At 46.8% G+C, this 27,438-nt stretch overlaps 1 protein-coding gene and 2 long non-coding RNA genes across 6 annotated transcripts in view; 2 read left to right on the top strand and 1 right to left on the bottom strand.

Moving 5' to 3' along the window:
- The window catches only part of PTPN1 (protein tyrosine phosphatase non-receptor type 1), a 68,048-nt gene extending 65,577 nt beyond the window's left edge, over window positions 1-2,471 (bottom strand). For 2 of the 3 annotated variants that reach the window (XM_067708448.1, XM_067708447.1), the window contains exon 1: window positions 2,236-2,471. In XM_067708448.1, coding sequence (XP_067564549.1) covers window positions 2,236-2,298 — 63 coding nt within the window. In that variant the 5' untranslated portion in view covers window positions 2,299-2,471. The remainder of the gene's footprint in view (window positions 1-2,235) is intronic. The other variant, XM_067708449.1, reaches the window with a different exon arrangement.
- On the top strand, window positions 1,928-21,342 carry LOC137207997 (uncharacterized). 2 transcript variants are annotated; one of them, XR_010935428.1, is made up of 3 exons: window positions 1,928-2,010; window positions 17,465-17,693; window positions 20,884-21,342. It is a non-coding gene; the product is annotated as an uncharacterized lncRNA (long non-coding RNA). The 2 variants fall into 2 exon arrangements; XR_010935427.1 differs by having other exon boundaries at window positions 20,877-21,342.
- A 343-nt stretch (window positions 21,343-21,685) lies between these two features.
- LOC137206475 (uncharacterized) lies at window positions 21,686-23,310 on the top strand. The gene is made up of 2 exons (XR_010934667.1): window positions 21,686-21,991; window positions 22,310-23,310. It is a non-coding gene; the product is annotated as an uncharacterized lncRNA (long non-coding RNA).
- Window positions 23,311-27,438: the final 4,128 nt, after the last annotated feature.

The following is a 27,438-nucleotide window of genomic DNA, read 5'->3' as shown; positions in this document are numbered from 1 at the left end:
TAATGGTTTTCATAAATTGACACACACTTTGGAAAATCTGCCACTTTAGACTCAAGGTCATCTGAACTCTACATTTTTTATACAATGCCAGAATTTGCCACTTTTAACATCAAGAAGGAAAAGAGCGTCCGATTCAGATTTTGTAAAAGAAAAATATCTGTACTGCAGAGGTGAGAAAGCCCATAGCGGATAATTCTCTGAGATAAAAGAAACCACCTCTAGAAATGTGGCAATCGATTAAGGATCTAGAGAAATCTCAACATACAGCGATCTCGACCAACTCCTGGGGTTCCAAGGTGGTAGACAAACACAAGAACAATGAGGGAAATTAACTGAAGACCATGCTCCATGCTAGTGACTTGCTTAACATAGTTTTAACAGTGCTTGGGTGAAAGGTCTCCCACTCCTCGCTAAAACTGTAAGTAATCAAATTCAAACAAGGACTTTTTATAATATGAATTTGCTGTTGCCAACTGAGTCAGCTTCAATATAAAAGATTCTCCCCAGTACCTCCTGGAGGCCACCCCTACTTGTGATGGGGTATATCATTATCAACTCCAACACTTCAGACCAAGAATTTTTTCATTTAAGACCACTTTAGACTCCACTGTATTCAATCTGATGCAGATAATTTGTCTACACATTCTCAAAGTCACTAGTGGGATTCATTCAATTAACTCAGAGAGACTAGACACGGAATACAAATTTTATATATTGATCGATCGTACTTACACAGATTAGAGTGGTTATAAACATTAGTCTATCAGAAGCTAATATACATTACAGTGCAAGTAAAAAGAATCCTGTCAAATAAGCTTGATGAAAATCCACATGAAACCAAGCCTGCCAAAAAAAGGCTTTTGTTAGTCAAGCATACCAAAGAACTGCTTAAAGCTTTTTTCCTTTTTAAGTGGAGCTCAAAATAGATTTTAATACTACCAGCTGATGGATCTCACAATTTGCCTTTTGAGCCTATAAGCCGAAAACAGCCTTCTCCCTTTACACAAGTAACAACATCTCTCTATTCTGTATGTTGTTTATTTAAAATACCGAGTGTGGTTTTGGTTAATCCTCACAACCCCCGCGATGACATTTAATCGGGAGCACATATTTTCTTCAGAGGATTTAGCTCTTGTGAAAGCAGACCTCTTCATCTTTTTAATCTGATGATGTAGAGATACGTGAGAAACTCCACCTTCCGAACTTTTTATTTATGAATCACCATAACCCACAAGGAGATGAAGACCGGGAAGACACCATCATCTCAACCATGACCAAAGGATAAGATGCTCACCGAGAGAAAGATGCTATTTTAGAGGGAGTAGAAACGTCAACCTCCCCTGTTGCCTGCCTGACACGGGGTAATATTCTGGCCCCAGTGGAGTGGGTACTCCAGACCTCCTGGCTGGAAAGCTCTTTTCAGCCTGCTACTCTCAGGGCTTAGCTCACAGAGCAAGTATCTCTTCCTCTGACAGATCTTCCCTGATCCCCTTCTCTGAGGCAGGCCATCTTCCCTGAAATCACTCTCTACCCCGTTATGTTTTGTTTTCTTCATAGCACTTGTCCCCAGCTGAAATTGTCTGCTTATGTGTTGCACTGCCCTATTCGACTCTAAGCTCACGGGGGATAGCATCTTGCCTGTCTTGTTCAGCAAACACTACCTCCAGCGCCTCAGCAGCGCCTAGCACGGAAGAGGCACGTCAATTCAGATCCATTAAATGAATGAACAGGAAGGGGGAAGGGACTGTCATCCTTGGGACTCGACGCACAGAGACCAGGAGAAAGGAAATGTAAAGGAGGGAGGGGGGAGTAACCCTTTCCCCCGGGGAGACAAAGGAAGACAGCCTGAGGTGGTCCAGTCTAGAAAGGAAGTAGTGGGGGTGTTCTATCCACCCCAAGGGACAAAGAGTGGACAGGCAGGGGGGCGGGGTCGGGGTGCGAGGTTTCGCGCTGAGGGCAGAGACTGGCGGCTTCCAGGCTTGAGAGGTCACCCGGGCTGGAGGATATGAGGTAGGTGGGGGATCAAAGGGGACTGCGAGGCCGGGGAGAGACGCAGGCCCACCCGAGGGACAAAGAGAGAGGCGGCTGGCCTCTGCCGCCGTCGGATCGAATCCTCACGGAGCAGGGCCCAGGCGGAGGGCGGGACCCAGAGGGAGAGCGGGACCTGGGGGTCTGAGGGGAAGGTTCGCTAGGCCTAAGCGAAGGGCCTGCCGCGCTCTGGGGGCGCTCCCGCACCTGGTAAATGGCCGCCCAGCTCCCAGCCTTGTCGATCTGCTCGAACTCCTTTTCCATCTCCATGGCGGGCCAGGGGGGCTGCTGCGCCTCCTCCTCGGTCCACTGTGCCGTCTGCCGCTCTAGGCCGCGTCGCGCTCTCCGCACTTAGTCCCGCTGCAAGCCGCGACTCCCGCCGCTACCGCCGCCCTAGCCGCCGCTGCTTCTTCATGTCAACCCGGCAGCCGGAAGTACGCACCGCGCTGCCGCGGGCTCCGCCCCTCAAGCGGAAGGACCAATCAGCGCTCAGGAATGTCGGCTAGCAGTTCCGCGGGGCGGAGCCGGGGGAGGTGCTGGGGGAAGACATCTTGCAGCGTGCCCTCCCTCCTCCCCTCCCATCCCGGTCTACGGGCTTGGGCGTGGCGCGCGCCCGTTGCCTAGGCGACCCCGGGAGCCCCGCCCACGGCGCGTGGGTTTGCCCGGCTGCCACCGATCTTGAATTCAAGCATCGACGCGGTCCGTTGAATCACAGAGTGACCTTGAAGCAGTCATGCATCTTTCTTGCAGCGCCAGGGCCCAGGCCTCAGTGCTCCAAGGGGGGCGGGGGGGATTACATGCTCCCCTTCCAGGCTCCGGCCTCTGGCCAGATGTCCGCCCTTTTTTCGTGAAACTTAGAGCTTCATAATTTACCAGGCTGCTGGGGAAGGCCCACTACTCTCTGAATGTACTTTGCGTTTGGAGTCTCCTATCCTGGGCACTGCAGAAATGAATGGATTGGGGTCTTGGAATGATTTTTAATATTTCCCCAAATAGCAAGGAAGTCCTGCTCAGAGTGGACTCAGTGGAGCACAAATTCCGTGGTGCATTAGTGTTGAATAGTGGCAGATTTCTGGGCCCACTTCCAAAGGATTCGGATACAGGAATCTGTATTTTTTATCAGCAACCCCAGCTAATTCTATACCTGTGGTCCTTGAAGCACACATGAGAAGGGCTGGTCAGGTGGTTTTCCTGCAGGTTGTACTTTAAGCCATTCACTTTTGGGTTGGGCACATTATATGAAGATAGTGAACTCCATGGGGTCAGAGACCCTAGAGGACAGAATCATCTCTGTTCACTCTTCCCATCTCAAGCCTACCGAGAGCAGCGGTGTTGAATTCCAGCTTATTCCTTGAGTCCTTGTGGCAGGCACTGTACCTGGCATTCCAAGTACATTTTCTCATTTAACCTCTACATCAACCCTACAATATAGGCACTTTTATTATTCCCATTTTATAGATGAGGAAACTGAGGCACAGAGAGGCAAAATCACTTGTCCAGAGTACCTTTGCACATTGGTATGGAAGCCAGGATTCTAACCAGTCTTCAGGGGAGTGCTCACTTTGGAGACAGGCTGCCTGAGTCCAAATTCCGGCTCTACTAAATACTAGCTGCGCAACCTTGGGCAAATTAACCTCTCTCTGCCTCTGTTCCCTCCTTTGTAAAATGAATATAATGAAAGTACCCACCTCATAGGGTGGTGTGAAGATTGAAAGAGTATGTATAATGCTTTTAGTCTAGTGAGTGGATCAATAAATATGAGCCCCCGTTATTATATACCTTCAAATAATAGCAAATGGGGAGGTAAATCCTTGTTGAATAAATGCAATTGGTTTGATAGACAATGTCTTTAGAAACTGAGTATTCCATGGAGGGGGAAATTAACAAAAGATGCCCCTTCGGGTGAAAACTTTGGGAACCCTACACTTGGAAGCTGCCTAATATAAATCTTAGCCATTTAAGTGACTCTCCAGGTTCGTGTACTCTTCCTGCCCTTGTTTCTTTGAGTGCTAGTTTATCTGGAACTCACAGAACTCAGAGCTCCTTGTTGGGGGGGGGGACAGAACAAGGCTGGTTCATTCTTCTCACTGTGGGCTGACCTAAGTAAGTAAATAAATCAAATGCCCATCTGGAGCCCAAGTGGCCCTCATGCCTGCAGGGAGTACCACCCAGTGACTGGAGCGGCCTTTGAGTGGGGCCAGTGCTATGCACAGGATCTTGATGAAGGAGTGGAGGTGGGTGTGTGCGTGCAGAGTCCATGTGTGTTTAGTGGATGCGTTAGTTACCTAGGGTGGCCACAACAAATTACCACAAATGTGGTGGCTTCAAGCAACAGAAATATATTTTTGAACAGTTCTGGAGGCCAGACGTCTGAAGTCAATGTGTTGACAGGGCCACACTCCCTCTGAAGTCTCTAGGGGAGAATCCTTCCTTGCCTCTTCCAGTTCCTGGTGACTTCAATTGTTCCTCAGCTTGCGGCAGCATAAATGCAGTCTGTGTCCGTCTTTATGTGGTTTTTCTCCTCTGTCTCCTCTTCCAGCTGTCTAATCTCCCTCAGCCTCACTCTTTCAAGAATACCTGTCATTGGATCTAGGACCCACTCTAATCCAGGAGGATTTTGCATTGCCAGGTAATTCAAGATGATCTCATTTTGAGAGCCTTAAATTAATTACATCTGCAAAGACCCTTTTTCTGAATAAGGTTATATTCCAGGTTCCGTGGGTTAGGACTTGGACATATCTTTTTTGAGATATGTCCCCCACTCAACCTACCACAGTGGCAGAGGGTGAAACTTTGTCACAATATTGGTCCTGAATGAAACCCCTAATTTCAGGTATCAGCTAATCACTATTATATCCGTTCTTCACATAGCAGCAGCCAGAGAGAGCTTTTAATTTTTGGATCATGAAACTCTTGTAGGTAAAACCCTCCAATAGTTTCCCATCCTTCTTAGAGTGAAACCCAAATAAGTCCTAACCCTGGCCCACCTCCCCAACCTTTCTCCTTTTCTTGTACTCTAGACCAATCCTCTAATTCATTGAATGAGTTTCTACCTCAGGACCTTTGCACCAACTGTTCCTGCTGCCTGGACCACTCCTCCTGCAGATCTTGTCACCCTTCAAGTCTCAGGTCAACTGTTACCTCTGCAGATAGGTCTCTGACCACGGTCTCTAAAATAGCCCCCAGTCACTTTCTACCGGTGACCTTGTTTTTTGCAAGGTCATCTTGCAAGGTCATGCCATCTCTAAGCCAATATTTGCATCACAGTGCTCATCTCTAAAATCTCTCTCTTTATTTGTTGGCTTGTTTCCTTTTCCTGCCCCCCACTATAGTGTTCCAGGAGGGTAGGGACCTCGACTTCTTGTCTGTGTCCCAAGCCCCTGATATTGCGTTGGGAGGAGGGACTTGAGGTGCTGGAATCTTCCGTGGCTTTCTAAGGCTTGGCTTTCATCTGTCACGCTCTACCAGTTCTCTGCCATGTTCTGGCCTAGAACCAGCCAAGCCTTGGTATCCCCCAGAGCTGTGATGGTGGTGATTGGGAATCTTTTAGTGATGACTGGTTAGAAAATAAACAAATGGCCATGTGTCATGATAGCTAAAACCTTTTCTTGGCAGGCCTGCCTGAGGAATGGTCTCAGGTGGTTTCTTGGGCCTTTCCTTCATAGATTTAGCTAATGGAGCAAATCAATGACCCATTAAACTTTTTAAAATGTCCTAAAGAGTTGTCAGTAGAGAAGGATGGCTGTTTACCAAGGCTTCAATGGATCATTGACTCCTAACTTAGCAGTGTCAGCAAGCTTCCTGGTAAAAATCCGGCCTGGTCTTTTTTCTGGGAGGTAGACCAGTGTTAAGAGCTTGGAATTCAGAGACAGACCAAAGTAGTCTCTGATGAGATGTCACTTCCTCGGAGAGGCCCCTTCTGCTGCCCCCTAATAAACAGTTCCATGAATCTATATCCTTTTTCCTTCTTAGAACTTATCAGGCATTTGAGGACATATTTTCTCCCTACTGTTACCATGTAGTATTATGTCCTGTGTTTGTTTTAGGTGTTATCGTCCATCTCTACCACTAAATGTAAACTTCATGAAGAAAAGAGATTAAGTCGATTTGGTTCAATGCCGTCTTCCTTGAGCTACAGGTCATTCCCAGATGGGCCACAAGTCCTTGGAAGATTCCAGAAATCAAGATGACAGGGCTTTTTTCTACCTCTTAGACTCAGACCTCCAGGGTCCTCAGGGTCATCCATCTCGCTCTGTCTACCAGTGAGGACACATAGCCAGGAAAGGAAGTGGCCCTTCCCTCTGAGATTCACAGCTGCTCTCCTAAAGAAGTGTGGGCGCCTTGACTGGTTGGCTGATTTGGGGTCAGCCAAAGACATCCCTGGGATGGAATAACTGACTAGGGGCAAAACCCAGGCCCACAGCACTGGAAACTGGATGCACAGAGCTTCAGCCTCCAGCCACAGACAGTGCTAGGTGTGACCTCTCACTTTATGTTTCCCAGAAGTCCTGCAAGCCTGGTGTTGTCCCATTTTGCAGATGAGAAAATGGGTAAAGAGGTGAAATCAATGAACACCCAAATACAGAATGCTGGTCTGGGTGCAGCAAGTTAGAAACTTTTAACCCTGGTCTGCTACTTACCAGCTTTCAGGCTTTGGGCAAGTTGCTTAACCTCCTAGTGTCAGCCTGAATGCTTTCCAGTGAGAAAAACCCAACTGAAAGCAGCTTTCACAAAATAGGGAATTCACTGGCTCATGAAACTGGGAAGTCCACAGTGGTTTGCTTCAGGCACAGCTGCATCCAAGGGCTCAGACAATGTCATCGTGACTCTCTCTCACTCCTGCTCTCTTAGTGCTTCCTCTGTGTTAGCTTCACTCTCCTCCCCAGGTAACCAGGATGGCCCTGGCAGCTCCAGGATCACATCCTGCCAATTCAGCAACCCTGATGGAAAAAGTGCTTCTTTTCCCTGTGGTCCCAGCACAAGTCCTGGCCTTGAAGCTTGAAGTTCATTGGTCCAATTGAGTCTCACATGCCATCTCTTTTTTTTTTCTTTTTCATTTTAACATCTTTATTGGAGTATAATTGCTTTACAATGGTATGTTAGTTTCAGCTTCACAACAAAATGAATCAGTTATATATATACATATGTTCCCATATCTCTTCCCGCTTGCGTCTCCCTCCCTCCCACCCTCCCTATCCCACCCCTCCAGGCGGTCACAAAGCACCGAGCTGATCTCCCTGTGCTATGCGGCTGCTTCCCACTAGCTATCTACCTTACGTTTGGTAGTGTATATATGTCCATGCCTCTCTCTCGCTTTGTCACAGTTTACCCTTCCCCCTCCCCATAGCCTCAAGTCCATTCTCTAGTAGGTCTGTGTCTTTATTCCTGTTTCACTCCTAGGTTTTTCATGACATTTTTTTTCCTTAAATTCCATATATATGTGTTAGCATACGGTATTTGTCTCTCTCTTTCTGACTTACTTCACTCTGTATGACAGACTCTAGGTCCATCCACCTCATTACAAATAGCTCAATTTCGTTTCTTTTTATGGCTGAGTAATATTCCATTGTATATATGTGCCACATCTTCTTTATCCATTCATCCGATGATGGACACTTAGGTTGTTTCCATCCCTGGGCTATTGTAAATAGAGCTGCAATGAACATTTTGGTACATAACTCTTTTTGAATTATGGTTTTCTCAGGGTATATGCCCAGTAGTGGGATTGCTGGGTCATATGGTAGTTCTATTTGTAGTTTTTTAAGGAACCTCCATACTGTTCTCCACAGTGGCTGTATCAATTTACATTCCCACCAAAGTGTAAGAGGGTTCCCTTTTCTCCACACCCTCTCCAGCATTTATTGTTTCTAGATTTTTTGATGATGGCCATTCTGACTGGTGTGAGATGATATCTCATTGTAGTTTTGATTTGCATTTCTCTAATGATTAGTGATGTTGAGCATTCTTTCATGTGTTTGTTGGCAATCTCACATGCCATCTCTAAGCCAATCACTTTGTCCAAGGGAAATATTGGCAAATAAAGAAACTGAGGCCCAGAGAGGTCAAATTCTTAACCAAGGTCACACAGCTCTAAGTATGGAAGTAGGATTTAGATAATAGGCAGTCTGGTTTCAGCGTCTGTGCTCTCAGCCGTGACGCTACACAGTCTCTCCAAGAATTCCCATGAACTCTAAACAAATAATAACAATGAAGACATAATAATAGTGGTAATAATTATCACAACAACATGGTGAAGCTACTACTATTATTATCCCCCATTTGAACTGAGGCATAGAGAGTTTCTCAGCTTGCTTGTGGTCACACAGCTAAGAAATGGTGGAGCCAGTATTTGAAAGCAGTTTAGCTCTAGATGCTGCTTCTAGTTCTGAAATTCTATGAATATATGTGAGTTCTGCACTGTGAGAACTCACAGGAAGGTTAGCAGCCCAGAAGCCCCTCACTCACATCCTCACTGGGCCCTTCCCCATCCTTGTGAAGACTCTCCCACCCCTCCACTCCCAGAAAATATTTCAGACTTTATTCTAAGCCATTAAAAATAAAAACAAGGGGCTTCCCTGGTGGCGCAGTGACTGAGAGTCTGCCTGCCGATGCAGGGGACACGGGTTCGTGCCCTGGTCCGGGAGGATCCCACATGCCATGGAGCGGCTGGGCCCATGAGCCATGGCCGCTGAGCCTGCGCGTCCAGAGCCTGTGCTCTGCAACAGGAGAGACCACAACAGTGACAGGCTCGCGTACCGCAAAAAATAAATAAATAAATAAATAAATAAAAACAAGAATAAATACAAAAATCTTATCTGGAGCTCCCTCTCCTCCAAGAGTGAGTGCCCAGGTGCGGGAGGAGGTCAGGGGGAACTAGGGGGAATCACGTGCGTTCTGAGAAAGGTGGGTCAGAGACAGGGGGTGGTTGAAGCAGGGAAACTTCAAGCAGGCAAGTCTGACCCAAGGATGGAAACTAGACCTGGCCCCGTGCTTTCAGCAAAGGAGGGTTTCCAGAGGCCACTGCTTCCTCTACCCTCCAGTTTAGGGGGTGGGGGGACACTTTGGCATCACACACAGTGATTCTGGGCATAGGTTCTGCAATCTGGCGGACTTGGGCTTCTGTGCCCTTGGACAGGTTACTTACCCTCTGATTGCCAGTTTTCCATCTTTTACATTAAGACAGGGATGTGATGGTCGGACGAGATGGTGTCTGAGCCTTGTCTCTAGTTCAGGGCAAGGACTCCATAAATGAGGCTGTTGTTATTACAGTTGTGTAGGTTGCTAAGTAGAAAAAGCAGGCTATGATCTGCCTACAGATGTTTTCATAGTATATGTTGCAACCTCCTGTTTTACATCTCTAATTTCTGTCATGCCGGTGGAGGTGAGCGGGTCCAGCTTCGTGGGTGTGTCTGTAATCTGTACAGCTACACAGGGCCTGGGCTCAGAAGGGCCCTGCGCTTGGTTTAATGCTCTGCAGTCACCATGTTGAAATCCTTAATAATTTTGGAATCAGGGACCCTGCATATTCATTTTACACTGGGCCTTGCAAATTATGTAGCCAGTCCTGAAAGTGAGTCTAGATTTTCAAATTCTTGAAGTGGGTTAGGAACAGTTTCTGTCTTTGAAGATGGAAATGGTTTCCCCCCTTTATTTTGGGAGGAACAACTACTATTGGGGGAAGTCTTAAAATAGTGACATTATTCAGATACATATTCCCCATGTTGAGTTGTTTATTATTGTTTAGTAATAATAATTGCTACATGGATTGGGTGTTAACTATGGGCCAAGCTCTGTGCTAAGCTAGCGCTTTACCTTCATCCCTCTAGATCTTCCCAAGAACCCTGTGAAAGGGTCTGTTATTAATCTTATTTGACAGATGAGGAAGCAGAGGGGTTATGTAATTTGTCCATTGTCACCAGCAGTGTTGGCATAATGTCTATGAGTTGAGTGGCTCTGTAGCAATATGGCAGCCCCTTTAGAGAAAAGGAATTAACTTCTAAGCTTTCATTTAGATAAAAGTGTTCCTGGAGTCCTTGGGAGAGAGGTGTGTCTTTTGGATCAAATATTTGCTCTGGTAGTTTTTGTATTTGAAGATGGAAATGGTCTTCCATTTGAAAACTGACCATGCAGAGAGGGAGGGGCTGGCCTGTACTTTTCCTTTCCTGTCCTGGAGGGAGGCCTATGGAGAGGACCCACACTTAAGCAGAGGGACCCTGACATGCGGGAATGTTCTCACAGCTCTCAAGCTGTCCTCACCTGGGCCATGGGGAAGCACACAGCGGAGGACCTGGATATTCCCACTGCCCATATCTAGGGTAGGCGAGGAAGAGAAAGGCTCTAAATTCTAGACAGAGGGTCAGGAGGCCCCCCTCCGTGGGAGGTAGACTGGCTCCCACAACTGGCTGGAGAGAAAGGAGGACGGAGACCGGCATGAGGCAAAGCAGGACGCAGGTACATAGCCTCTAGAAACTATCTGCTTTCAATTTCATTTTGTGTTTTCCTTTTCTGCATTGTAATTCCCACCTGTTATCCTCAAGTCTTCAATAAAATGTTGTTCCCTGCTGCAAGCTCATCTTAGGCTTGGTATTACCCAGATACTAATTGTCCCCAATATCAATTCTCCTCTTCTTTCATAGAAATAGGATTGTACCTGGGCCATGGCTGCCCAGCTAAAGACTACATTTCCCAGGTTCCCTTGAAGCTAACTATGCCATGTGACTACATGCTGGCCAATAGGATGTGGGTAGAAGTGATGTGGTCCACCTCTAAATCATGCCCTCAAAGGCCCAGGGGGTGCTGGGCAGAGGGACAGGAAAAGTTCTTTCTTTTGCTTTTTACTCCATCCCGCTGCCTAGAACGTAGATATAGTGGGTTCCAACTTGGACTGTGCAGACAAGGGCAACATACAAGGGATGGAAGAGAGCAAGACAGATGGAGCCTGCCCCAACACCCCTGATCACACACAGACCGTTCCATGAGAGAGACATAAAGGGGGCTGATTTTCAGCTGATATGCACATGTCTAGTCATCCTGGTTGCTTACAGACATCATTCTTATTGTTAAAAATAAACTTCTGCTTTGTTTAAGCCACTGTTCATGGGAGTTACAGTAATTGAATCTATATTCTATAATTAAGCCAGACATGTTTTAGGGGGCTGATAAGGAAGAGGGCTGTGTACCGCCTCCAGATTAAGATGGCGTTGGAGAGAGGAGCAGCATCTTGATGCAGGCAGTTAAGAGAAGGCAGACAAGGGCAGTAGAAGTCCTGGGAGAGACAGCTCACTGTGGTTGCCAGGCAGCCACAGGGATGGTCCATGGGACATGTGAACATCCCCCAGAGATTCTGAGTAATATCCTGCAGAAAGAACCTGATAAAAGTTTGGTCTTGTTAGAGTCATGGGGTCTGATTGTTAGTTAGATATTAAAGGGGAAGCTGGAAATTTTGGGGACAGCTGGGGTTAGAAACAGTGCCCAGAGAATGTTAATTCCCTTCTGAGGCAGATACTTTTGGTTGCCTATCTATGCATCATCCCCTCCCCCCTTCTTCTTGGTTGACAGAGCCCACCCATTATAACAGAGGCTGAAAAAGTGAGCTATTCCTTTTCCAAGCCACCTTTGCAGTTTGAGCATGGACATATTACTCAATCCCAGCTAATGGGATGTGAGGCAGTCTGCCCAGGAGCTTCTGGGAAAGGTTTCTCCCTCTTGTAAGAGACACGTGGAAGGAATTTTGCCTCTTCCTCAACACGCTAAGGCTGGAGGAGCACAGAGAGAGAGCCCCCGAGCCCTTGGCAATGTCACTGAGTTACTGAACTGTCTCTGGAACCATCTAGCTCTGAACTTCTTTGTAAAGGTCATAAGCTTTTTAGTTTTATTGTTGAAGCCACTTTGGGTTGGCTTTTTTATTACTTGCAGCCAAAAGCATGCTAACCGCTACACTGTCTTTGCCTTCTGTTTCTACCTTCCTTCAGCCCTATGGGTCTCAAGTTTAGCCTCATTCCTTCCGCTGAGCCCTGGTTGCTCTGGAAGTCAAGATCTTTTGGAAACCACCTGCATCAACTTGTCACCACTTTTCTTCTAAATAAGAATCTCCCTTGTCCCTTCTTACTTCTTCATTTCAGAACCAAGATCTGTATCTGGGTGGGGTGAAAGCAGAACTTCAGCCTTTGTACAAAACTCTATTTGGGCATGGATTGATCCTCTTGTATTGGTCTTATCAGTCCGGATGTGTGTCTCTCTCAGCTGACCGGGAGCTCCTCTCAGGCATGGACTGGGTAGTATTCATCTTGGTATATCCCTAGGGTAGCTCAGGGCTGGGCAAGAGGAGGTTCTCCCTGAATGCTTGTTGAATGAATATATGAAAGAATGAATCATCTAAGCCCAATTTTATCACCTCCCTAAACAGAGACAATTTCCCTCCCCACTGCTCTCCTATACTACTCTAGGACAAGACAGTTCTTGCAGAGGTAGAGCCAGGAGGAAGAAGAATTTAATCCAATTCTCAATTCCAAAGCAGTGTCTAATCCTTCTCTCCTTAAATTTCCTTTAATCCACCCACTGTCAGCCTTAGCTCTGGTTCAGCAATGAGCTGACTCTGACCCAGATTGTCTCCAAAAAAAAAAACAGGAAGAAGGAAGAAGGGAGAGAAGAAACTGTGTTTGTATTTAAATCAAATTCCAGAAGCATGGAAGAACTAAAGAGAGAAAGGATTCAAGGTGGGCATTCTCTCCACCAAGACGTGTAAATTCTAGCCCTGGAGGTGGGACCTTTTTTTCCTCAATTCTTTTTCTAATCTCAAAAGTAATACGTGTTTAATGAAGAACTCTTGAAAAGCACATATGAAAGAGAGGAAACAGTGTTTTAGTCTCACCACTTACGGTGGTGACAACATTTTGGTATGCGGATTTCCACAGTTCTTTGGTTTGTCTCTGTCTCTTCACCTCTATCTCCATCTTCCCCTTTCCCTCAGCCCCTCTCATCTCTCTCTCTCTCTCTCTCTCTCTCACTCCAGGTCTCATTCTCTCTTTCTCACACTTAAATGTTTCCAGGTTCTTCACCCTCCAGACAGGGTCATACCCCGCCCCCATTTAATAAACACTCAGTGTGATCTAATTCCCATCTCATGATGCCGTAGGAAACCCAGTCCCCTCGGCTCCGCAACACTTTCTGAGAAATCTGAATACCTTTTCCTCAAACTCTGCTTCCCACTTGTCTCTTCCTGTTCTAACTTTTCACCTCAGTCCACTCTCCAGCTTCCCTTGCTCTTCCCGTATCAGATGGGAATGCTTTTGGCTCTAAGTAACACTCAGGCTGAAGCAGATCAGAGTTCCTTTTCCCCACAGAACGAACAGTCTGGGGACAGGTGTTCCCCCATCATGCTGATGGCCTGCACATCCCCTCAGCCCTCGGTGTTCACACCGCAGCTTTCTGGCAGAAAGCTTTCTCCGGCCACTGGAGTGGGCTCAGCATCCCTCAGGGTCTGGCCAGGAGCTCGTGCCTTTAGAAACAGCCCTCGACCATGGACAAGTGGGAGCTTGTGGGTAAGCAGCTCAACTCCTTGCTCCTCAGGGCAGACAACACAGGGGCATGTTCTCCACAGGCTCTCAGAAGTCTCCAGTGGGGCAGAGTCCCACTTGCCCTTGGTGGCAACCTGCCCCTTCCTGTCCCTGCCTCCTTCCCCCACTCCTGGACCAGTGCTCCCCAAGACCTCCTCTCAGATCACTTGCTTGCATTCGAAGCCTTGCCTCAGCATTGGCTTCTAGAGGAACTCTGTCTCAGACAGTAGACTTGGGCGTTTCCTTCTGTCTAACTAAAAGGCCACAAATAGAAATGTCTTCTTCAACCAAGTATGACTCCACAAACTTCTGGCCTCTTTAAAAGAGCAGCGCATCCCCACTTCTAGTCCTCGAGATTTCAGATATACTGGGTCTCCCTCTAGGGCCCCACCCCCGCTGCATATGCTTTTGCACCCGGCACTGTACATACACAATAAAGTGATGAAGGGGCCTTCTGAGTCTAAATTCGGAGGTCATCTAGCAGTTGGGGACAGCCACTCCTCTTCAGGGGTCCCTGTGAAGCCATTTTAGTGGAAAGGCACCCTACTCCCACTCCTACCCAGCCCCCTCCGCCCCCCACTTCCAAGCCCCTAGAGCCATAAGTCTTGCTTGAACTGGGTGTTGGAAGGGGGGAAGGTGTAGAAGAACTTTTTTTTTTTTTTTTTTACGATACGCGGGCCTCTCACTGTTGTGGCCTCTCCGGTTGCGGAGCAGAGGCTCCGGACGCGCAGGCTCAGCGGCCATGGCTCACGGGCCCAGCCGCTCCGCGGCATGTGGGATCTTCCCGGACCGGGGCACGAACCCGTGTCCCCTGCATCGGCAAGCGGACTCTCAACCACTGCGCCACCAGGGAAGCTCTGTAGAAGAACTTTGAATCAAATTCTAGATTGAAGTTTTTTCAAGTAAATTTTTACTAAAATATAATACATATACAGAAAAAAATATATATATATGTCATAAGTACACAGCTTAAAGAATGTCCACCAACTGAACATGCTGATGTAGCCAGCACCCGGATCAAGATGCAGAACTCTCCCAGCCCCCCGGAGAGCCACCTTGTGCCCCTTTCGGTCCCATCTCCTCCTCAAGGGCTGCCGGCATTCTGACTCCTAACACCCTGGGTGAGTTTTGCCGGATTTTGAACTTTGCATAAATGGAATCACGCAGGGTCTGCCCTTTCATGCCTGCCTTCTTTCGGTCAACATCATGGCTATGAGATTCATCTGTGTTGGGTCTAGCTGCAGCTCACTGGTTGAGACTGACATTTTAATTTGAGGAGTTTTGAGTTTTAAGGACTGAAAGGAGATGGTTTTGGTAACTAAAAGAGCCTGAGAAATTATGGAATCGGAGAGAGGTGGATTGAGGAAGCCCACCCCTTAAGAGCTGCATGTCTTTGGACAAATGACCGAACTTCTTGTTTCTCTGTTTCTGTAACGTGGGGCTAACACAGGTTCCTAGTTCACGAGGCCATTGTGAGGACTCGGTGCATTGGTGCCTGCAAGAGCAGCGCCTGGCCCGTGGCGGGGAGCTCTCTTGGGAGCCTGCTTCTCACTCCACTGCTGCCGCTACCGTGAATACTACCTCTACTCTCGTATTTTTATTATTACCCAGAGGGAAAAGGGAGGTTTCAACAGAGGATAGTTGGTAGTAGTTATTATAAAAATAAAATGATTTCTAGTTACACCTCAACTAGTTGAGACGTATCCCTAAACCGGTTAGGTGTGCGTCTCAGGTAAAGCACACATCAACCCTGAGAAGTTAGTACAGATCATGCCCCTTTGACAGATGAGGCGGCTGAGGCTTGGAGGGAGAAGCAGCTTCTCTGGGGTCACAGAGGGACTTGGTGGTGGAGCCAGGGCCTCTCTAAGCAGGGAATTCTGCCCTTCTCTTTGCCCTTTTGCCTACTTCTCATCTCCTGCTAGATCCGGCAGTCCTCAGGATGTACTGGGGTGACCCCACTGGGCTGCCCTTGGCATGACCACCCCATCCATGTGGTGCTGTCTTTAGAACTTACTGGAATGTTTTCTGTATTGATTTTCTTATCGACCTGTTCACATGAGGCTCAGTCTTTCTTGCGGGTCTCATAAGCAGCACTTTGTGAAATACCAGGTGGGTCAGTGATACTCAGCAAACAGGTTCTAAGGTAGCCCCGTGGTAGTGGTATGGTGGCTGGGAATGTTGGTTTTTATGGGGCTGAAATCAGTCAACTGAGGTAACAGGATTCTATTCTATTGGCCTGTTCACCCCTGAACCAGAATTCTCCCACTGCAAATCAAGAAATTGGCCTGCAAGAACAGGAGAGGAGTTTGTGAGAAGGACGTAGGGCACTTTATAGACATGGAGAAAGAAATGCCAGAAGCAAGTTTGAAAAGGCTTGAGAACAGGATGCCCTGGGGGGGTCTTGGTTACATAAACTGGCAAGTGTCTTCAGCTCTGATGACCTGTCACTAAGGACGCTTTGGCTGCAAGTAATAGAGAACAACGACTCAAACTGGTTTAAGCAGTAATGGAGTTGGTAAGTTGGGCAGCTCTGAAGTTGGTTGACTCAGGGGTTCAAGAATGTAATTGAGAACACAGGTTTTCTCTCTCTTCCCTCTACTATCCACCTGTTGGCTTCAACTGAAAGCTGGTTCCCTCTGTGGCTGCAAAGTGGCGGCCAGTAGTAAGCAGGCTATAAAATTGTTAACTTCCAGTAGGGAAGAAAGAGAGAAAGTGGTTTTCCCTGGCTCTCTCTTAAGAGTAAGGAAGTGTTGCTGCCAGAAGTCCCCAGGAAATCTATCCTGGTATCTCACTGGCTAAACTGGCTTGGCCTGTTCACCCCTGAACCAGTCCTCAGCAAGAGGCATAGGGGGTGATTCTGGCCCCCATTTGGAGGACATTTGGCAATGTTGGCAGACATTTGGTGGTGTTAGTGGCATCTCATGGGTAGACATTAGAGATGCAGCTAAATATCCTACAATGCCCAGGACGACGCCTCCCTGCTTCACACACTACAGAAAATTATGTGTTCTGAAACATCAACAGTACAGAGGTTGAAAAACCCTGGCTTAGACTAATCAGGCCCTCCCTGCACTCGGGGTGTAATAGTTGGTGGGGAGTCCCCTACAGTGGCCACTGCAAACTCTTTTTTCAGAATCTGTTCCTCTGTTGGAGATTCAAATTTCAGAGAGGGTTTGTTTGGCTTGGCCTGGTTCACTTGCCCACTCCTAGGCTAATTGAGTGTAAGGCACCGTGGTTGACCAGTAGTCCCCCCACAGGAAGATCCTGGCACAGGAAGTGGGAAGGGATGTTAAACAAGCAGAACAAAACAAAAAAGCCCACCTCAACGTCTCAGAGAAGCTTAAGCTCTTGATGCTGCCGGAGGGGACAAGTTTCATGTCTTAACTGGAAACCCACAAAACTGTGATGTGCTTTTGCAGTGACACTCCCCTCAAAGAAGAAGAGGGAGACATCCCAGAATGAAATAGGGGAGGGGAAAAGCATGCAACATCCTGGGATGATATGGGGGAGGAGTGGGGAGAGGAAGAGTATGACACACGTTAACTTGACTTCAAAGATGGTGGTCATTGGGGCTTCCCTGGTGGCGCAGTGGTTGAGAGTCTGCCTGCTGATTCACGGGACGCGGGTTCGTGCCCCGGTCTGGGAAGGTCCCACATGCCGCGGAGCCGCTGGGTGCGTAAGCCATGGCCGCTGGGCCTGCGCGTCCGGAGCCTGCGCTCCGCAACGGGAGAGGCCACGGCGGTGAGAGGCCGCGTACAGCAAAAAAAAAAAAAAAAAAAAAAAAAAATGGTGGTCATTCATTCTTTCCCTTGAGGTATGGCGTCTACTCTTCCACACCCTTGAATCTGATCTGGCTGAGACCTTGTGTCTGTTTTGACTAGTAGAACATGGTGAAAGTGATGCTGGGCTAGTTCTGGGCTTCCTGCCACATGTAGCCCTGAGCCACCACGGAAGGAGTCTAGGCTGCTCCAGTGGGAGAGCACTGAGATGCCATCTTGGATGTCCAGCCCAAGTCAAGAGGACATCAACCCCAGTAGCCATCTGCTTGCAACGGCACGAGAGAAACCAAGTGAGAGCCGCTTATCTGAGTCCAGTCAACCCACAGAACATGTGAGTAAGAATAATAAACTGTTGTTTTTAAGCCACTACATTTGGAGGCGGTTTGTCATGCATCAATTGATAGCCAGAACAATATATAAAAATAATATGCATATATAATATATTTCAATTTTCATTTACTAACATTTTCATTAAAATACTTTATTATAAAAGTCATATAAAAGTGTCGCCAAAAATGGAGAAAAGAAACACCACCCCTAGTTACACCGATGTAACTCCAATCGCAATGACTGTAAGCATCTCAGTGTGTACTCTCCCAGCCTTCTTTCCTACGGAAGATTGTCATACAGCAGTTTGAGAGCATCCTTTTTTCCTTTTTCCCATATGTCATCATCGTTATTCTACATTGCCATAGAGTTTTTGTAACCAGAAAACTATACTAACAATGCTATTAACAGCCACTTATAGTAGACAGAATAACGGTCCCCCCAAAGATGTCTATGCCTTAATCCCCTGAACTTGTAAATGTGTTACTTTATGTGGCAAGAGGGACTTTGCAGGTGTGATTAGGTTAAGGATCTTGAGATGGGGAGACTATCCTGGGTTATCTCAATGGGCTCAATGTAACCACAAGGGTCCTTATAAAAGGGAGGCAGGTGGGTCAAAGTCAGAGAAGGTGATGTAAGGAATCAGCATCCGAGAGAGTGAGCAGAAGAGGCCATACTGGGGCTTCCCTGGTGGCGCAGTGGTTGAGAGTCTGCCTGCCGATGCAGGGGACACAGGTTCGTGCCCCGGTCTGGGAGGATCCCACATGCTGCGGAGCGGCTGGGCCCGTGAGCCACGGCCGCTGAGCCTGCGCGTCCGGAGCCTGTGCTCCGCAACGGGAGAGGCCACAGCAGTGAGAGGCCCGCGTACCGCAAAAGAAAAAAAAAAAAAAAAAAGAAGAGGCCATGCTGTTTTCTTTGAAGGTGGAGGATGTGCCACAATCCAAGGAATTTGGCATCCCTCTAGAAGCTGGGAAAAGCAAGCAAACAAATTCTCCCCTGGAGCTTCTACAAGGAATGCGGCTCTGCCCACACCTGGCTTTTAGCTCCACCAGGCCCATTTCTTTGGACTTCTGACCTGAGAACTATAAGATAATAACTTTGTGTTGCTCTAAGCCACTAAGCTTGTGATAATTTGCTACACTAGCCATAGGAAACTAATACACCATGTTATTTAGCATTTAACACACAGTATCTTATTTAATATCTCACAACAACCCTATGAGGCAGGTCCTGGTGCCATCTGCGTTTTAGAAATGAGGAAGCTGTTGCTCAGGGGGACGAAGGGACTTCCTCAGGCCACAGAGCTGCCCCGGGCAGAGCCAGGGACATATGCTGGCCCTGCCACTTACGGGTATACTTACAAACACCGCTAGTATAGGATTTATTTGGACTTGTGTAAACATACAGACATTGGTCTAAGCCTTTGTCATCTTTTTTTTTCATTGTTTGTTCCTGTATTAACATTGTGACTTCTCTGGAAGTCCTCACCAGCCATAAGATGAAAACCACCGTTTTGAAATTGCATGGGCCATTGACTCATTGGTTTTTGTTGTTATTGGCACTGAAGTGTCTCATTTAAAAAGATGAAATCCCAATTCACTTTGGGGTTTAGATGGATCAGATGTAATTTTGAAGTTGCCTAAATCTTAACTGCTATGTCAATCTCCTGCTTCTGAGATGTTTTGTTTTGTTTTTTAAATGTTTTCTTATTTATTTATTTATTTTATTTATTTTTGGCTGCATTGGGTCTTCGTTGCTGTGCGCAGGCTTCCTCTAGTTGTGGAGAGCGGGGGCTACTCTTCGCTGAGGTGCACAGGCTTCTCATTGCGGTGGCTTCTCTTGTTGCAGAGCATGGGCTCTAGAGAGCAGGCTCAGTAGTTGTGGCATGTGGGCTTAGTTGCTCCGCGGCATGTGGGATCTTTCCAGACCAGGGCTCGAACCCGTGTCCCCTGCATTGGCAGGCGGATTCTTAGCCACTGCGCCACCAGGGAAGCCCCAGAGATGAAGTTTTAATGACATCTAAAGAAGCTCTGAAATGGGCCCTGAAGCTGTCTATAATCTGAAGATAGCCAAGAATTTATGCAAACAAGATTCTTTTCTGCTCAGCGGAGTTTCCCCCTCTTTCAGCAAGGTTGGTCCATCCATGGGCTAAGCTCACACGGACCGGTATGAAGTCCAGTAGTGTTCCCCCAGACGGCTTTTGCATTGATCTGTTTGGAACAATCTTTTTTTTTTCTTAATCTATGGAAAACAGTCATTCCTCACATCCAACACCAAACAGCTGCATTCCCATAAAGATCTCCCAGTTGCTTACATGTGAGTTGGTCCGAACGGTCCTGGATTCTCACTCCCTCTCACACAGTCCCCGCTGGAGTCAAGATCTGCTTCAGAGTTCTCACGAAGCTTGATTTCCCCACAAACGTCCAACTGATAGTCCTATTGTAGAGTCTTCTGAAATAATTTTATTTTTTTAACTTTTTTTATTAAGACAATCTATCTACAGTAAGATTTACCCTATTTAGGATCCAGTTCTATAAGGTTAAGCAACCTATGATGCATAGGACAGTCCCCAACAACAAAACAATCCTGTGCAATCGGGCTGAGGTTGAGAAACTGCATCACAGCTGTGATCAAGTAATTTCCCTTTGTCAGTGGCCTTCCCTTCCCCATCACTTCCCCACTCTAAGATCCATACTTCCGTTGCTTCCCATATGTGTATTTAGCTGTTTAATGTCTCTTTTCCCTCCTGTGATATAAACCCTAAGGGGCAAGGATTGTGTATGTTTTGTTCTCACCATGTAGTAGCTGCTTAATAAATATGTTGAATGAATGAAAAGTGCAAGTGAAAACTATCTTTCATAAAAAGCATCTTTAAAATTTGAGGACACCAGGAGGCTTCTCTTGACTTCAGTCTTGATGACTTTCTAAACATCATTTGGGAAGAAAGGAATGTATGAGAGAGAGAGAGAGAGAGAGAGAGAGAGAGAAACATTGTCTTTGTAGGGTAAATGTGAGCTGGATTTCTAGCACTGCCACTTAACTGCCACATTACCAACAGCAAGTCACATTCCCTCAACAGTAAAATGGGAATTATAAAACAAGATGAAATGTGCTAATGGATGTCAGTGCCCTGCACTTTGTAAATGTTGGTTTTTTACCTTCTTCTCTGTTTCCTCCTTCTCTTGAGTTTCCAGGCCAGTGTTGGTGCCCCCGGCCATCCTCTTCAGCCCACCCTGGAGGATTGCCTGAAGCTTGATGGACAGTTCCGTACACACCTATGGCATCTGCATCACTGCCCAGGGCCCGTGTGTTCAGCGTGTACACAGCAGGTCACAAGGGAAGTGCCTGGGAGTTGATAGCCCCAGGCAGCACCTTCCACCATTGAGAGATGGGCATGGTGGATAAACGTCCCAGCTTCCTCGCCCCCTCACAGGACACTCCAGTGTACTCTACATCGTCTTCCAGAGTCCTCACTGAGATTGAGCCCTGGTTGCCCATAAAGGTGAGCAACGCACTGACACACCCTTTATTCTGGTCCTCCCTCCCTGTCTCATTTCCCACTTCCTCATTATTCTTCCTGAGCTTGTTTCCCAAATAAACTACTTGCACCTAGGGAGTAGCAGTTGCTGTTTGTGAGCCTCAGATTTTAACATTTGCCGGACTTCATCTGCCCAACTTCTAGCTGCTAGCATCTTCATCTTTTTGCATGAGTTTGTTTTTTCCCTGGCTGTTGGAGTTGAGCAGGCTAGAAGTGCTGGAGAATTAATTCTCTCTCCCCTCTGCCCAGCAGCCATCAACCTGTGCCTGGAAGGAGGTGGTGTATAAATACCCCAGCTCCCTGGTCCCTCAGGTAGAATAACTCTGAGACACATGTTTTATACTGGGGGCGGGGGGCGGGGAGGTGAAGCTCCAGTTGCCTGTGGTAGTAACTGTCTTGATAACTTGCTTCATTTTGGCTGCTCTCCCTTCCCTTCCTCACTCTCCTCTTCCCTACTGATGTGTCTTTTGTCTTCCAGATAAATTACCTGTCCTTGAATCTCTGTCTCAGGATCTGCCTCTGGGGAAACCCAAACTACAATACAAGCTCTGCTATGGGAGGTTTCCAAACGAAGATATCAATTAGATCCAAATGCAGTCTTGCCTTAAACCTCCCCCAAAGAAAAGGGTGGAACACGCTATTGTCCAGTTATGCAGCACTCCTGTAATAATTCCATCCGGAGCTGAAGCAGATGACTCCTGTTCACTGAGTGGAAGGACCTCATCTTTCCTGTGGCATTAACAAGCTTCACACCCCACCCTTTGGTACATAATCGCCCCCTGTATTTCACATGAATTCCTTTGTTGTCTTTCACAACGTTACTGAAACACAGACAATGCTCTGTTGATAGCTTTGGAAATGCCCCTTGGGTATCCAGCGGGGGGCGCCTCTTTCTCCTATTTATTTAGTTACTTTCTGGGGATAGTACACATGCTGAATGTTGTCAGCGAAGTTAGTCTGGCTGAATACTTTCATCTGCCAAAAAAAATTTTGCAGAGTGGCTGATTGGAAATCCCACAGCAACCAACCCCCCACCCCCATGACACTTTATGTTATTTTCTACATTTTCTTTCTTTTCATAGTGGTGAATATGAAGGATGTTTGCTAATTGGGGGCCCTTCTGCATCTACTGCGTTCTCTTCTGTGCCACGCACCCTGCGTTTCCATTGGCATCACCCCTTCTGCAAGTTCTCTGTCCAGGAGGTTCCTGTGACACTCCTCTCAACAAAGAGCATTGAGACTTAGCACCAGCCAATCAGTGGCCACCACGACTGGTTCAGGCATGGGCATGTGGTACAAATTGGTCCAATCAGAGTTCACCTCAGGATTTGTTTGGTAGCAACTAGGAAGCCAGCAGCTCTGCCTTGCAGTTCCCCAATGAGCTTAGAGTGGTTGGGTCACTGACAAATGAACTTGGCTCACTGAAAGTCTCAATTCCTGAGGAATTTTAGATGTTAAAACATTTTTTTTCCACCAAATAGTGCTCCCTATTGTATTATGTTAAATCTCCCTGGAGAGCAGATTCCTTACCAGTATTTTTGAGCAGAGACTATAATTTTCTAGTCACTTTTGCTTGTTTTAAAAAGCTTAGCCTAAAATAGTTCCAAAATCTGAGCAAATGCCTGATTTAACTCTTATATTGGTCAGGATATTAGTCCAGCTGCAGTAATGAAAGTCAAAAGAGGGCTTCCCTGGTGGCGCAGTGGTTGAGAGTCCGCCTGCCGATGCAGGGGACACGGGTTCGTGCCCCGGTCCGGGAAGATCCCACATGCCGCGGAGCGGCTGGGCCCGTGAGCTATGGCTGCTGAGCCTGCGCGCCCGGAGCCTGTGCTCCGCAACGGGAGAGGCCACAACAGTGAGAGGCCCGCGTACCACAGAAAAAAAAAACGCCAAAATAACTGGCTTGAAAAAAATGAACGTTTAATCTTCTCTCATGGAACAGCCCAACAGCGTACAGTTGGCCATGGTGGTTCCATCTTGTCTGGGATTCAGACTCTGTCTAGTTGCTTGGCACCCTTAACATGTAGCTTCTACTTTGTGTCTAAAAGAGATGTTAAAAATAAATAAATAAAATAAAATAAAAGAGCTGTTTCGCTCCTAACATATTCCCTCCTACCAGTGGGAAGAGGAAAAGGGGAGGGAGAGGGCCCTTCTCTTCCTTCCAATGGCACAATTCAGAAGCCTGTAGTCATGGAGACAGGGATGCGATCCCTAGTCTTCAGCCTCCTCTTCCTCCTCCAGCCTTCCCCACGCTGCTCTGCCACCTATGTGGACAGCATCAAAGGGCTCTCCTGCCTGCTGGCTTCTGATTGGTTTGACCAATGAGAGACACTGGCAGGAGATGGGAGGAAGGCAGCAGAGTGGATCTGGGTATTTATTCCCTCAGCTCTCCTGTTGGGACCCTCGGCCACTGTGTCCCTTGACTGAAGGTCACAGCTCCTTCAGACAGCCTCTTCATAGGTCTCCTTCTCTCCATATCTGGCAACTGTTTCCATCTTTGCCCTTTTCAGCTTAGGGTGATAACGCCTTCCACTAGGGGGTTGGAATGCCCCCCCATTACTACTACTCAGTGGTAACACCCCCTCTGTTACTAGCCTTGGGGTGTTGCAGCATCTGTGGGTTCTACACCCTGCCCACAACTTCATCAACAGTCCATTCATAAAACTCTCCTCCTGCTGGGCCCCCGACTGATGTGAATCCTCCTAACAGTCAAAGGCCATAGATGTCTTTATCATCATCCCTATTTTATTTATTTATATTTTTTATTTTTTTTTAACTTGAAGAGCCATCCTTATTTTATGGATGAGAAACTGAGGAACAGAGAGGTTAAGTGAGCTGCCTGAAGTCACAGAGCTAGTGAATGGTGGCACCAGCGTTTGAGCCAAGGCCGTCCGGCTCCAGAAACCACATTCTTTATCACTGCATGAGCCTCGGCTTCTTGAAGTGTGAGAAGGACGAGGTTGTGGATTATCCCCCAGGTCATCATTAACTTGTTGAGGGCCTCAGGTCCTCATATTTTTGGTGAAGGGGTTGGACCAGTCCAAGAGTTACAAACCCATATGCCCAGGGAGGCCAAAAAGTGGCATAAACAAAGTACGTGGACTGGGTCATTGCCACAAAGAAATATGCTTTCTCCTGCTTAAAGATCTGGCCCTCTCATCTATCTTTCCTTTCCCCACTAGCATAGAGAACCAGGCACAGAGATAAGTCCTTTAGCAACTGCACTTGGCTGACAGTAACAGTTACTTGACTGCGGGAGTTTAAACAAATTAGAGATTTATTTCTTTTACATAAAAACAGTCTGGAGGTCAGCATTCCAAGGGGGTAGCTCCACGATGTGGACAGGGACTCCATTTCCTTCCATCTTTACTATGGAACCTCTCTCTTTAGGGTCACAAAATGGCTACTTAAGCTCCAGCCATCATGTTTGCATTGCAGGGAAAATGAAGGAGAATGGTAAGGCACCAAAAAGCTTTCTTGGAAGCCCCACCATCAACTTTCATTTGCAATGCATCGGCGACTCAACCTCAGCACTACTGAGATTTTGGACTGAATAATTCTTTGCTGTGGGAGTCTGCCCCATGCCTTGCAGGATGTTTAGCAACATCCCTGCCTCTACCCACTAGATGTCAGTAGTACTCGCCCTCTCTAGCAGTGACAACCAAAAACATCTCCACACACCGCCAAATGTCCTCTGGGGGACAGAATCGCCCCTGATTGGGAAACATTAAGGCATTCTTACATTCAAAAGAAGCTGGAAAATGTGACTTTTGAATATATTACCACCCCCAATAGTGTAGGGGTGTAGTGTACGAAAGAAATAGATATTAGATATTTGGATGGCAAATAACCGTCCTTGCTCCAAGAGATCTCATTCAATTTCCTCTTACTTTTACTAAGCGAGAAACAGTGACCTAAGAGCGATGATAAGCAGTCTCAGTGTCAGGAGTATAGAGAATGGTGGAGACTGTGGTAAACTGGGAGCAGAGGGCCCATCGAAAGGGGATGCTTTCCAGCTGCCTCCCAGCTTCGTTACCCAAAAGGATTGTGGGACCGGAGTTATTAGAGCTTCTGATTTTTCAAGAAAAGCTGGAAATTGAGACTTTAATATGCCATCTCCCATTTCCAAATATTGGCAACCAGTTCAATTTTTATAAATATTTTTACAAGTAATGTTTGACCCACAGGATGCTAGTTTGCAGTGACTGGTATACGGGATTTTTAAAAAATACACAAAAAATAGAGAGAAACATAATAAATACCTGGGTATCCATCTTCAATAGTTTTCCACATTTTACCAATCTTATTTGATTATCTCCCTTCAAATTACTCTTTCTTTGCCAGAGTATTTTTTTTTAACATCTTTACTGAAGTATAATTGCTTTACAATGGTGTGTTAGTTTCTGCTTTATAACAAAGTGAATCAGCTATACATATACATATATCCCCATATCCCCTCCCTCTTGCATCTCCCTCCCGCCCTCCTTATCCCACCCCTCTAGGTGGTCACAAAGCACCGAGCTGATCTCCCTGTGCTATGAGGCTTCTTCCCACTAGCTATCGGTTTTACATTTAGTAGTGCATATATGTCCATGCCACGCCAGAGTATTTTAAAGCAAATTGTTGGCCTCTGGTCATTTCACCAGTAAATACTTGATAATCACTTTAAAAATTAAACCACCATGCTATTATGACACCTACCAAAGTTAACAATGAGATCTTAGAATGGACCAGATGGTTTTTAAGGGGGAGCCCAGCTTTGCCATTCCAAGCTTTATTAACTGATTCTCCTCCTTGTCTCCTGATCACCCTCCCTCTCCCACCTCTGTCCCTCCTTTTACACACATAGACACACAGACAGATATATAGATGTACACACGGAAGCACATGGGCAAACACACGAACACAGGAGTACACACAGACACACAAACATACAGACCAACTCACAGAACACCACTCACAGACATTCAGCACACAGACACACACAGACACCACTCACACAAACACAGATACACATGTGCGCCTCGACCACTTCTTGAATTTAGACCTGCAAGCATTGTAAACTGGGCTGCACCCAGTGCCTGTCCCATTCCCACCCACGTCCTGCATCTCCCTTGTGCTGACTAATTTTTGACCCTGGACTTGTTCACTCACCCAGGCCTTCATTTTCCTTTGTGCAAAACAGGGAGAACAATTCCAACTTGCCTCCGACAATGATGCAGGGAGGAATGTAATGAAAGGATTGCACACTCCTTGTGCAAGGATGAAAGTGCTTAATAATTACTGCAACAACGGCAGCAATGATGAGGCGATTAAAAGCCCCAGCGGAAGCGGAGTGTAAACAAAGAGGCCCAGAAAGGGCTCTGACGGTCTTAATCTTCTGACTGCGGACAATTTAAGACCCACAGCCCTCTTGTCCCTGAAGCCTTACACTTGCCTTCTATTAATACATGAAGACATTTTGGGGCCTGGCAAGAGAAGAGGTTCAAAATCCAAATACCCAGCTCGAGCTGTTAGGGGAGAAAGATATTTTGCAGCTTGGTTCCTAAATTAGAAGATGATTTCTGGGTGTTTAAATATCTCCCTTTATCTCTGTACCACTTATACTGCTGCTGACACAGCTCTGGGGCCTAGGTGGGGCTTGGGGTCAAGGGGAGGCCGGGTGATGCATTCTTTAGGTGCGCCCTTGGAGGAGATGTCCAAACAGGCCTCTGGTTCCTGCCATGCTCTGCCAAGGACACTCCCAAAATACCCTGGGGACAGATGCTATTTTTGAGGTTCAGCTTAAAGGCTACCTTGTGCCCCCCGCAAAATGGGATTTCGCTCTGAGTTTGCTTTTAAACAGAGCTTGCCTCACTTTTTGAACTTCTCTTGGGGTCGCTTGAGTAAAATGTGAATTAGCCTCCGTTCTTCTAGCCTTTTCGAGAGAACCAAACTCCCGCGATGTTTAAAAACAATTTTTTTTTCTTAATCCCTTGCTGTTTCTTTCCTACTGTTGAGTAGAGAGGATGGCAGCTAAGTGCTTGAGGTTAAAATTTAAGATGCCAGCTCTTAAATTCCAGTTCTTCCTGAAACAGGACGAATTTATCATTCCCAAGGTCAGTTTCTGGCTTAGCGTCAGGAAGCTAAGGAAAGGAAAATGAGGAATTTTTGTTTTCTGTTGTTCCGCTTGTTACATACATATTAGAGGTCGGCACCCTTTGAAGATAAT

The sequence above is a fragment of the Pseudorca crassidens genome, chromosome 15 (assembly GCF_039906515.1).
Source record: "Pseudorca crassidens isolate mPseCra1 chromosome 15, mPseCra1.hap1, whole genome shotgun sequence".
NCBI classification, from domain to species: domain Eukaryota; kingdom Metazoa; phylum Chordata; class Mammalia; order Artiodactyla; family Delphinidae; genus Pseudorca; species Pseudorca crassidens.
Note: the sequence above shows the minus strand (reverse complement) of the source record. Positions and strands in the feature narration are given on the sequence as shown.